The 12,678-nt window shown below is 34.5% G+C and overlaps 1 protein-coding gene, 1 long non-coding RNA gene and 1 other non-coding gene across 3 annotated transcripts; 2 read left to right on the top strand and 1 right to left on the bottom strand.

Moving 5' to 3' along the window:
- Nucleotides 1-3,482: 3,482 nt before the first annotated feature.
- LOC128126366 (uncharacterized) lies at nt 3,483-10,525 on the bottom strand. Its single transcript, XR_008224213.1, has 2 exons — nt 9,907-10,525; nt 3,483-9,529 (listed from the first exon to the last, which is right to left on the bottom strand). It is a non-coding gene; the product is annotated as an uncharacterized LOC128126366 (long non-coding RNA).
- On the top strand, nt 10,232-10,304 carry TRNAF-GAA (transfer RNA phenylalanine (anticodon GAA)). The gene has a single exon. It is a non-coding gene; the product is annotated as a tRNA-Phe (tRNA).
- A 732-nt stretch (nt 10,526-11,257) lies between the features above and the next one.
- LOC128126365 (chlorophyll a-b binding protein 13, chloroplastic-like) lies at nt 11,258-12,523 on the top strand. Its single transcript, XM_052764133.1, has 2 exons — nt 11,258-11,440; nt 11,772-12,523. The coding sequence occupies exons 1-2, from the start codon at nt 11,306-11,308 to the stop codon at nt 12,441-12,443; spliced, it is 807 nt and encodes a 268-aa protein (XP_052620093.1). The 5' UTR covers nt 11,258-11,305; the 3' UTR covers nt 12,444-12,523.
- Nucleotides 12,524-12,678: the final 155 nt, after the last annotated feature.

Raw genomic sequence — 12,678 nt, 5'->3', positions numbered from 1 at the left:
GAAATACAACAGGGATTATATCAATGGATCCTGAACGTGCAAGAAATGATCCAGTGGTAGCAAAGAACATTCGTTACTATAAAGCAAAGAGCAAATTACAGGCAAAAGTGATGAAACTCTATCCACCACCATGACCTCAAAACTCTATGTGTGTGTGTGTGTGTGGGGGGGGGGGGGGGAATCAGTATAAACAAAAGTTTTTTCATTTATTTTTAGTAATTTACATATTTGGTCCCTATGTTTAGTTGTCGGTTTTGGTCCCTAAAAGAATCAGGTTGTAGTTTTTGGACCTTGTTTCACTGTTTCATAAAACTTTTATGATTGCCAAAGTTAACAGCCTAACTGTTAGTTTTTTTCAAATGACCATTTTGCTTTTGAACCAAAACTAAAAAACATATAGCATAACAACAAATTTTATTTATTTATTTATTTATTTTTTTGACTTAAGTTTAGAATAAATTACATTTTTGGTCCTTGAGTATACCTGATTTTTTTTTTCAGAAGGTTCTGAGGGGTGTTTTTGGTATTTCAGGGTCAAATGCCGACTCTAGTTGAGTACACACTTCTATTATATCGTGCATTCTTACCTGCCCATGTATGGTACCGATTCTTTTTGAACAAAGAATACAGGAGCCTGTTTTCATCATTAAAAAGATGTTTATATTTAACTTTAAAGCTTACATAAATTGTTGAGAAGGTATATTTCTTATTGTTATTCTGTTACTACCGGAGACATAAGAAAACTTTCTAATGAGGGCTTTCATGTCTTTTGTATAACCCGTCTGTTATATTATGTCATGTCATCTCTTGTCTTGTCTATTGATGTTTTACAAAGGTATACACACACATGTAACATCATAATTTCATTATATATAACATCCAATTTTAACATTGAGTTTACTGTCTTCGAAAATAGGATCATAGTTACCGATTAAAAAGATGGAACCAAGAACCAAACACAACATCAGAAAAAAAAATCAAAAACAACATTATACATCCAAATTATAAGTATTCAACAAAGAAACATACGAATGAGTAAAAACATATAAATTCGAAAACAATATCAAATTTATAGATTAAAAGGATTTAAGGAATAAGTACATACATTTATTCGACTAATCCGACTGATGGGAAGGTTGAAGTTTTTTTGCATTTGTTTTCTGCGGAGGAATTATGACATAATGTTTGTGTAAATCGATTATTAAAAATGTTTGAATATATATATATATATATATATATATATATATATATATATATATATATATATATATATATACAAGTCAATATGATGAAAATTAACAGGTAATCAATTGAAATCCCATTTAAACTTAAAATAGAATACATCATGCTTCAAAGTGTATTGGTTCATAATAATATCCGAAACTTTTGAAATTTGAAATTAATAGTTTCCGAGATTTCAACATATAATATATTTGGAAATCAATTTTGAATGGAAATAGAACTTAAATTTAAAGTTTACATTAATAAGGAACCAATTTTGTAGTTGTAAGTTTGGAAAGAATTCAAGTATCATTTTCACTCAATTCCTACATTTAATTTCCTAATATAACGGGTTGAATTCTTGTTTGATCAAGGTGACGTAAGCAAATTGATCTAAGGGTGTAAAACCTATAAAGAAAACACAATCGACGATTCATATTGTTTTAGATGATGTCATAAAGTTTATCTTTTAATAATATTTAGAGATTTGAAATCTAAAATAATAATTAGGTTTTAATTATAACAAATTCAAAAATCTTTATTTCCTAATAATATACTTAAAATGATAAATCCAAGAACTTTCTTTCAAATTTGCCTTAAATTACATTTAACCACCACTATCTTTGTTTGTTTTTACCATATTTACCATCAAATCTCAGTTCAATCGTTATACGGCACCCCGCGCCACCACTATCTTCTTGAGAAATTCAAAATTTCCCATCGAGCATCAAACATTCAAACCAAACCAAACCCAAAAGAAATTATTGTGGGTTTTCTTTTCTTTTTTCCAAAATAAATTTTTATGAATTTAGGAACAGCCACGCCAGGCTTTTTCTTAAAGTTTCTTTTTCAACGGATATCTTTCTTCTCAAATTGTTCTATATCCGGTTTGATTTTGGGGACAACCCTGAGCAATCTTTCATCGATCGTCGTCTTAATCCTGTAACTCGTGCTTTTAGACAGTAGAAAACAAAGACACATCGATTTTTGCGTAAAACCCTCTTCTACCCTCGTAGATTTTGGTTTTTTTATACGGATTTGCTTTCGTCAAAATCCCAAAAATTAAGGGAATCTTCAGCTGTTCAGGTTGGGATTTTGTAGCAGAGTTTTTTGAAGGATTGAATCTTGCAATTGGTTCGCGAGATTGGGGTCGTTGATTGTTTAATTCTGATCAATTGATGTTGGATTGGATTAGGGTTTATAGAGTTTTTTCAGCAATGTCGTTATCATCGGCATTGTTTCAATTTTGAAGCATAATGATTTTAGTTTATATGTTAATTTAGGGGTTTTTGAATTCAATTCGAGAGTGTGGTGTTGTAATTTCTGAAAAGATGCTACTTTCTCCACCCCCGGTAGCTCGGAGTTCTTTGGAGGAAATGCTCGACTCTCTTCGTCGGAGAGACGAGGACGAGAATCGAGACTTGCCGCCGGCGTTGCCGACACGGCCAACATCCAAGGCACGCCTCCCTAAGCGGCTGCTTCCGGCGAAGCTTGATGTAGAATATGTTGCGCCTCCAGATTTCACTAACATCAAAAAGCAAGATGTCAAATGTATTACTGGCACCGTCTGTCATTTTGGCCGGAAGAAAGTGACAGCAGCGGCAGCTGTTGGCGAATCACCATACACCATGGCGCCTGTTTGTGAGCAGAGACTGGCGGAGGACGGTGGTGCCACCCTTGCTACTCCATCGATCTCACAGGAAACTGATTGGGAAGATAGTATTTGTTATTTCGTTAAGAAGGTAAAATATTTACTCATTTCAATTCATCCACCTTCGATCAACAGGTTCACTTTTTCACTTCGTCAATCCTGATGCTCTTAACTGGTTTGCTTCAGAAACTTCGAGTATGGTGTAGGCCCCGCAATGACCAATGGGAGTTGGCAAAGATCAAATCAACCGTAGGAGATGAAGCATCTGTTATGCTTTTGGATGGAAGTGTGAGTCTACTAATTAATTAATCATAAATCTCTTCAATCCAACATTTTATTGATGTGAATGTACTTCCATCGCTGTTTCTGTAGGTGATGACAGTATCTACAGCAGATCTCTTACCTGCAAACCCAGAAGTTCTTGATGGAGTAGACGATCTTGTTGAACTTGGTTACCTGAATGAGCCATCAGTTCTTCACAATCTCCAGTATAGATATGCTCGTGATGTAATTTATGTAAGGATATCATCCACACTTAAACATCTTATATTATATGTCTTGCTGTCGTTACTTTACTTCTTTTGGCTTAGACATGGGTTTGCTTTTACAGAGTAAGGTGGGCCCCGTCCTATTAGCAATCAATCCCTTCAAAGATGTTCAAATTTATGGAGACGATTATGTGACTGCTTATAGGGAAAAGATTTTGGAGAACCCTCATGTATATGCTACAGCTGACACTGCTTACAATAATCTGATGAAATGTGAGATTCAATAAAGAGTTTGATATATTGAATTGTAAACTCATAATGTTAATATTTTTTCTTGATAAATCTTTCAGATGGTAGAAACCAGTCTATTGTTGTTGGGGGTGAAAGTGGATCTGGGAAGACAGAAACAGCAAAGTTTGCACTGCAATATCTGGCATCTGTTGGAGGTGACAATTGTGAGATGGCATCCAAAATAACTCATACCAGTTGCATATTGGAAGCTTTCGGGAATGCAAAAACATCCCGGAATTGCAATTCCAGCCGATTTGTGGGTTCCATTCCCTTTCTAGTCATTGATTCCTATTCCTATTCCCTGAATGTATCTGATTTGGAGTGTTTTGTAGGGGAAATTAATCGATATTTATTATAACACAGAGGGGACAGTATCTGGTGCTTGTATTAAAACACGTAAGTCTGAAATTGACCATTATTTTAATATGACTTTCTTACATGGATACTGACTTGATATTTTCATGTGAAAAACATCAACATCTTATGGTATTGCCAACAGTTCTTCTTGAAAAGGTATTTACTTTTTTTTTTATATTTGATATGAGTTTCTAGAATATAAGTTTTGAAGTAATTTTGATTTGTGCAGTTTAGAGTATCTCAATTATGTCGTGGAGAACGATCATTTCATATCTTCTATCAGATGTGTGCTGGGGCTCCACCTGCTATTAAAGGTTCTTTCTGTTTGATTTTAATTCTGTCACTCAAAGTTGAAAAAAATTTACAGTTTTTGTTTTATACAGTAATTCCCAGGAAATGACCAGACTGTTTACTTTTTGTTCTTTCCTCAGATAGACTGAATTTGAAATTGGCAAGTGAGTATAAGTTTCTGAATCAGAGTGGGTGTTTGAAAATCAATGGTCTTGATGATGCCCATAACTTTGAAAAGCTAATGGTACTAACATCATAATTTAGGGTTTTTAAGCTACTTATTGATTGAGAATTGAGAAATGATGTTTTTTTTTTAACAAATGTTTGAACAATGAACAGGAAGCGTTTGATGTTGTTGGCATTCGCCTTGAGGATCTTGAGCATGCCTTTGAATTGCTGTCTGCAATCTTATGGCTTGGGAATATTTCATTTACAGTAATTGATGAAGATGAATATGTTGAGGTTGTGGCTGATGAAGGTTTGTAGTTATATGATTTAATTCTGTAATGTTAATCCTAATACATACTCTCTACTCATACTATTATTTCTAATTTGTGTATGTGTTTTTTGTATTTGAAGCTAGTAGGAGTGCTGCTAAGTTAATGGGGTGCAAGGTGAATGACCTGGTATCCGTTTTATCTGGCAATGATATGGGCGAACCATTAACTTTGCAACAGGTATGTCAAGATTTGTGCAAAAAGACGTAAATACCCCTCGTCTTGTTATTGAGGATTGGTTTATTTACTTTTAGGCAATTGATAAAAGAGACGCATTGGCAAAATTTGTTTATGAGAGCTTGTTCAGTTGGGTTGTGGGAGAACTTAATAGATCACTTGAAGGGGATAAAGACAAACAACATGCTCAAAAGACAATAAGCATTCTTGACACTTATGGGTTTGAGTCATTTCAGGTAATTTTTTTTTCTTCTTGTAGTTTTAGAATCCATGGTTATCTTTAATGTGACAAGTTTTGTTGTTTTTTTTTTCTTTCAGAAAAACAGCTTTTCACAGTTGTGTATAAATTATGCTGATGAGAGGCTGCAGCAACACTTCATTCGCCATTTATGTAAGCTTGAACAAGAGGTATACAACTTAACTATATATAAAATATATTAATTAATATAGTTGATAGCGTTTTGTTTTCCATATAAAATAGAAACAATATTAATTATTATAATTATTAGGAGTATGAATTGGAAGGAATTCACTGGAAAAAAGTAGAGTTCGAAGACAACCATGAGTGTTTGGATCTTTTTGAGAAGGTATTAGTTTCGAGCTCATTTTCATTCATTCATTTATTTTGTTTATTTACTTTAAATTCTTTGATTGTTACAGAAACCTATGGGACTAATATCAATGCTAGATGAGGGTTCAAATTCTTCCAAAGCCACTGATGTAACATTTACTAATAAAACTAAACGTCACCTCAGTTCCAATTCATGCTTTAGTGTTGAAAAAGGAGCTTTCAAAGTTCGCCATTATGCTGGAGAGGTATTTATTAATTATTATTAAGTTATTATTACTACTAAAACAATAAACATATTTTTGATAAATAATTACATATATGTACAGGTTCAATATGATGCTACAGGGTTCTTAGAACAAAACCGTGATACTTTACAGTCTGATATAATCCAACTCCTCTCAGCATCCCGTAAAAGTCTCCTTAATCTTTTTGCCTCTGTTTCACATGTGCAAAGTGTCGGGGTGAAGTTCAAGGTAATAATTATATTATTGTGGGAAATTTGAAAATATGATTGAATTTGGGTTTTAATAAAATTTCTGGATAATGAATTGCAGGAACAATTATTTAAATTGATTCAGCAATTAGAAAATTCAAAGGCACACTTTATCCGATGCATAAGACCAAACACCAAGCAGCTTCCTGGAATGTATGAAAAGGAATTTGTATTACAACAGCTTAGATGCAGTAGAGTCATGGAAATTGTACAAATCTTAAAATCCAGATACTCAATACGCCTTACACATCAAGAATTCGCTAACCGGTATAAATTAAAACTCATTTCCCCATTATGCCCTTCGTATTGTGCTTCATTTAAAAAAAAATGTATTATCAGGTTTGGGTGTCTTTTATCGGAGAACATTATCTGTATGGATCCACTGAGTACATCACTTGCTATTTTACAACAGTATCGTGTCCCTCCACATAAGTATCAAGTTGGATATACAAAACTATTTTTCCAAGAACAGGTGAGCTTTGAAAACTAATAAAAAGTTGGTGTGAATGATAAACTTTTATCATATTGTATATTTTAGAGTAAATTACATGAATGGTCCCTATAGTTTAGGGTAATTTGCACGTTTGGTCCCTAACTTTTTTTTTTAACTCGGAAGGTCCCTACTGTTTGTTTTTGTTACGCGCTTGGTCCCTGTCGTACCTAAAAAATACTATTTTGTCCTTGATTTTTTAATTTATTTAAATAAACACACCCCTAACCCCACCCCATCGTCTTACCTTACCTACCCTACCATTTTTCTCTATTTAAGTAATAGTCTTTTTAGGTAAGATAGGGACCAAGCGCGTAACAAAAACAAACAATAGGGACCAAACACGTAACAAAAACAAATAGTAGGGACCTTCCAAGTTAAAAAAATAAGTTAGGGACCAAATGTGTAAATTACTCCAAACCATAGGGACCATTCGTGTAATTTACTCTATATTTTATTAATGCAATTTGGTGGGTGTAGGTTGATGTATTGGAGAATAATAAGCAAGAAGTTGTAGAAGGTACACGTGAAGTGGAAAACAGCTTCCTTGGTGGCCGAGTTCTTCTTGATTTACATGAATTGAAGTTTGGAGTTGTGACATTGCAGTCATGTAAGAGATTTGAATATTTGATTTTTTTTTTTAGTGTAATGATTAAAGGATTAAAGTTTTTGATTTGATTGATTGATTGATGCAGTTGTTCGTGGTGAAAATGCAAGAAGGGAGTATGGTGTTCTAAAGAGTCTTAATAAGCAGCTTGCAACAAGTTCACTTGATGAGCATTTAACAGCAGTTGTACATCTACAGTCATTCGTTCGTGGCTGGTTGGCCCGAAGATATTTTAATCACTTACAAAGATGGAAGAAGTTGGCTGTTGATGCTTCTAAAAGCAGGCCAAGGTCTCAGTCTCACACTGGAAATTCAGAATCCAAGGTAATCTAATCTATACATTGATTAAATTGTTTTGTAGTTTTAAAAAAATAAATTGTTGTTGAAAATCTTGTGGATTGGTTTTTAGGGTTTATCACAGGAAAATATGCCGATTCTGCCACAAAATGTTGAAGAGCTGCAGAGGCGAGTGGTGAGGGCGGAATCGTCTTTGAGCGAAAGAGAGCGTGAAAATACCGCATTGAGGGACCAAATTCGACAATTTGAAATGCGGTGGTCAGAATATGAAACTAAAATGAAGGCAGTAGAGGAGATGTGGCAAACTCAGATGGCATCTTTACAAGTAAGTTTTATCCTTTGTTTTTTTTTTTTTTTTTTACAAACAATTGGTCTAATCATGGTATTTGTTGGTGGATTTTTACATTATAGATGAGTCTTGCTGCAGCTAAAAAGACTCTTGGTTCAGACATATCTGAAGGGCAACAAGGAAAGCCCGAGGGTTCACTTTCGCCGTATTATTATGATTCTGAAGACAATATCTCTGGAATCCAAACTCCGGTGCAAGTTACTCCCGCCAGAATCGGAATCAATAAACGGGAATCCAACGCCAATGGCGTTGTCTCGGACACCATCGATCACTTGTCCAAGGAGTTTGAACAAAAAAAGCAGGTTTTCGATACCGATGCAAAAGCTGTTATAGACGTGAAGCCGGGTCGCCCGCCTTCCTCGAAGCAAATCGAAGAGTATAAAAGTTTAAAAAAGAGATTCGAGATGTGGAAAAAAGAGTACAAGCAGCGGTTGCGGGAGGCCAAAGCGAGACTCATGAAGGGTGTACATCCGGAAAGTGAGGGTGGCGGTGATGGCGGCGGTTGTGGTGGCGGAGGCGGCGGCGGTGGTGGTGGTGGTGATAAGCGGGGTAAACATTGGTGGGGGAAGTTAAGCAAAAGAGGGAAAGATAAAGAGAGGATAGTGTGATGTTATTACATACTTTGCCCTATGTGTATGGGGATAATATTTGTTTTCAAGACTGGTAAAACGGGTCTTGTTGTGGGTGGGTTGGGTTGGGTTGACCCGTGTGATGCTGGACCGTTTTTGTCGAATTGGTTGAAGGGTTGACCTGTATGCATACGGGCCAATCGGTTCGGGGTTGGCCGGTTTGTGTTTGTGTATGACTGAAAGTAGATGTTATGGTGTGTGGGCTGGCGATTTGGCCTGTTTGTGTATATGAGAGTAGATGCTGTGTTGGGGATGTGGTGTGGGGATTTGTTGTTTCATGTTGTGGAATATATATGTATGAAAACACTTGTGTAGCAATTAGCATGTTGTTATAGAGAAAGTAATGTAATTGGGACTCCTCGAGTTTCTTGGTATTATTATTCATTATAAAAAATTTATTCTTAGTATCTTTTTTTAACAATATTCCAATTGTTACCGATTATGAACAAATACCATAGTCACATACATCCATTATTGAATGTAAGGACTCCTTTTCTGATCCATACGAGTACCACCAATGCACCCTGATAAGAAAATGTTTCAACAACAATATAGAAATATATGTATATAAATTATCGCATTCATTTACTTTAAAATAAGGCATGCATTTTCAATATGATGTGATAGGCATTGGAATGTTGCAACTTCGGTTTTAATGTACTCAAATGCAAGACCCATATAAACAATATTAGAATCTAATAAAAAACTAGCATAGAACTAAGTACTAACATCAATAAGCTTGAAAAAAACAATTCACTAAGAAAATATTTCAATCAAAATGTACTTCTTGTTTGAGCAAACTTCAACCAAGCAAATCTAGCATCATCACTTGGCATCTTGGAGAATATTTCCCTATTAGTGGGATCCCGCAACATAAGTACATGTGTAGATTAGATAATTAAATCCAACCAACAGGAGTACTATGGTTGCTCCAATACCAAAATGACTAAATCAATGAGAGTAATGCCTTTAAAGCCCTATAATGTTCTCATGAGCTTTTCGAATAGCATGTGTTTGTGTTCTAGTCTAGAAGAAATATACATACAAGTAGCGTAAGTTAAAGAGCAAATGCAGAATTTCACATTGATGGCTATAAATTTTGGGATTGATCTACTGTAATCTGGAAGAGAATTCAAATAAGTGTCAGGATGCTTATGAAAATTAGAACGAAAATTAACTTGGATGTTTGAAATTAACAAGTTATTAGGAGTATTCTGAAGTAGATGAAGCTGCTCATTTTTAAGAAGTTTGATCAGAATCATACATTTGCTTCGCTAAAACTTTTCATGTAAGTTTTTGAAAACCAAACAGATAGATAGGTGTAGGGATTCCTAGGGAAACAAATCAAACAATGAATAGCAGCTTAAAAATCACTAAACAGATAACAATCAATGAAGTAGATCAATACATTCTACGTTCCTAACTAAAACATGTGCGTACGAAATATCAATCAATTGAAGGAAACAATATGCTATAGAAGATCGAATGAATACATACCTGGTTATGGTTATGATGAACAACACTTCAACGATGCCTGCTTCATAGAAATCGATAACTTCAACGATGCCCTGCTTTATAGAAATCGATGGCGGAGGAGGGAAATCGTTACTAGTTTCTTGCAATTTGGCGGGAAATCGGACTGGATAAAGACGAGAGGAGTTGGGATAATCATGGTGCTGATTTGTTGCCTGTCGCATATCTGCTTCCTGTTTTGATGGTCAAAATTGAAATTATTTAAAAAAGACTTGACTAGTTTTTAAAAAAAATGTTTTATAGAGCATAGAAATGGTACTGATTAGTAAGTAGAAGTAATTAATATCTTGCGGGGATAGCTCAGTTGGGAGAGCGTCAGACTGAAGATCTGAAGGTCACGTGTTCGATCCACGTTCACCGCAATTATTTTTACCCTCTTTTGGGCTTTCCATCTGTTTCTCTTAGAGGTTGGGCTTTCATCCAGAATTTAGAAATACTTTATAATACCAAATTCTCTTCCCTTTAATAACACCAACATGATGACATCTTTTAAAAAATATAATCCAATGATTTTAAGATCGTTGCATTTTGGTAAATTATCGCAGTAAATTACGACATTAGTTCCTCATATAAACGAAAAAAAAAAAAATACTCTCACTTTTTATGATTAATGTTCTTTTATGTAAGACCAATTTATTACATGGGTTAATTAAAAAAAATTAAATATAAAAGTCTAAATATTTAATAACTTTGGATTTATAATAAAAATATGACAAATAATGAAGTATTAAAAGTATTTTTTTATCTTTTAAATTTAAATAAATAAACAAAATAAACTAATGAACTTTTAATTTGAGAATTTTGAAATAAGAAGGTAAGTCCATTAATGAAATTGATATTAATTAATTACTATATTATTACATTAAAATATTATGTAAAATTTATTAAAATAAAAAAACCAATAAAATAACATGTGAAAAAAAATTAATTTAAAATAACCACAAAATGACATTTAGCAATTTGAATGAGAGTGTGACAAAAAAAAACATTCATAGATTAATCAATACCAAACATCTTCTCTATATACCAAATAAAATTTGGGAATTTTATTTTATTTTATTTATTTATTTTAACGTAACAGGCAGATTAAAAAAAAAAAACAAGTAGGGCTTAAATTTGAAACCTTTTAAATCCAGATGACATGTCTCATCGAATATTCTAATGTTTGATATAATAGATAGGGCAAATATGGAATGTAGATATGAGATATATTTCCAAGTGTTCTGATTGGTGCAAATGAAATTGCTTATTTGTCAAAAAACCACAATGCAATATTAGCCACAAGTCTCTAATTCCCGATGCCTACACATACCTCCTCTTTCTACACCTTCTTCCTCAGTCGATCTCATTGAAGCTCCCATCAATGGCATCCATGGCTGCAACTGCTTCTAGCTCCTCAACTGTGGTCCGAGCCACCCCTTTCTTGGGTCAAACCAAAGGATCCAATGCCAACACCCTTAGAGATTCTGTCTCCATGGTCAATGGCAAATTCACCATGGTAAATCTATCCCTCTCACAACATTTATGTAAATTCACTGCTGCCGTTAATATGTTTATAAATGAAAAATTAGCTCCAAAAATTACAGAATATTAATTTTTTCAAATGTTACATATCTGATTTTTGTAATTAAAAGATGTGTCTAAAAATATTATTGTTGTATTTGTAGTAGAAAATGTGTATTTGGATCTTGGTTATATTTGATTTTTCTATAATTAAATGGTTTACAATTTATGTATCTCGACTAACCTTAGATCAACTAGCTTCTAACGACTTTTGCAACATTGCAGTAAACTGATGATATTTAATTATTTATTGTGAAATTTAATAGGGAAATGACTTGTGGTATGGACCAGACCGTGTGAAGTACTTGGGCCCATTTTCGGCTCAAACACCATCCTACCTGACCGGTGAATTCCCAGGCGACTATGGTTGGGATACAGCTGGTTTGTCTGCTGATCCCGAGGCATTCGCTAAAAACCGGGCTCTTGAGGTGATCCACGGGCGATGGGCAATGCTCGGAGCACTGGGCTCCATCACGCCCGAAGTCCTTGCAAAATGGGTCAAAGTGGATTTCAAGGAGCCCGTTTGGTTCAAAGCCGGATCCCAAATCTTCTCAGAAGGTGGGCTAGACTACTTGGGCAACCCTAACCTGGTCCACGCACAAAGCATACTAGCAGTACTCGGTTTTCAAGTGGTCCTAATGGGCCTAGTCGAAGGGTTCCGTATCAACGGGCTCGATGGTGTTGGAGATGGTAACAACTTGTACCCGGGTGGTCAGTATTTTGACCCGTTGGGACTTGCTGACGACCCGGTTACCTTTGCCGAGTTGAAAGTGAAGGAAATCAAGAATGGAAGACTAGCAATGTTTTCAATGTTTGGGTTTTTTGTTCAAGCAATTGTAACAGGGAAAGGACCATTGGAGAACCTTTTGGACCATTTGGATGACCCTGTGGCTAACAATGCATGGGTCTATGCCACCAAGTTCGCCCCTGGTTCATAAGTTTTTGTGGCTCCTTGAGTTTTCTTGTAAACTTATCAGTTTGATGAAGAAAATATGTATATTATCGTTGTTTATGTTGAGATTTGTTGACACACATGAAATGAGTGTTTTGTCACAAAACATGATTGTTCTATACTAATTAAATGCGTTATAAAATTGTTTATTGAGATAAAAAAAATATTAGAGATTGTTAATCTTTTAGAATTTCTTAATTTTTAAAATATTAATTATCTGA

Source organism: Lactuca sativa, chromosome 5 (genome assembly GCF_002870075.4).
Source record: "Lactuca sativa cultivar Salinas chromosome 5, Lsat_Salinas_v11, whole genome shotgun sequence".
NCBI classification, from domain to species: Eukaryota; Viridiplantae; Streptophyta; class Magnoliopsida; order Asterales; family Asteraceae; genus Lactuca; species Lactuca sativa.
This window is presented reverse-complemented; position numbering and strand designations above follow the sequence as displayed.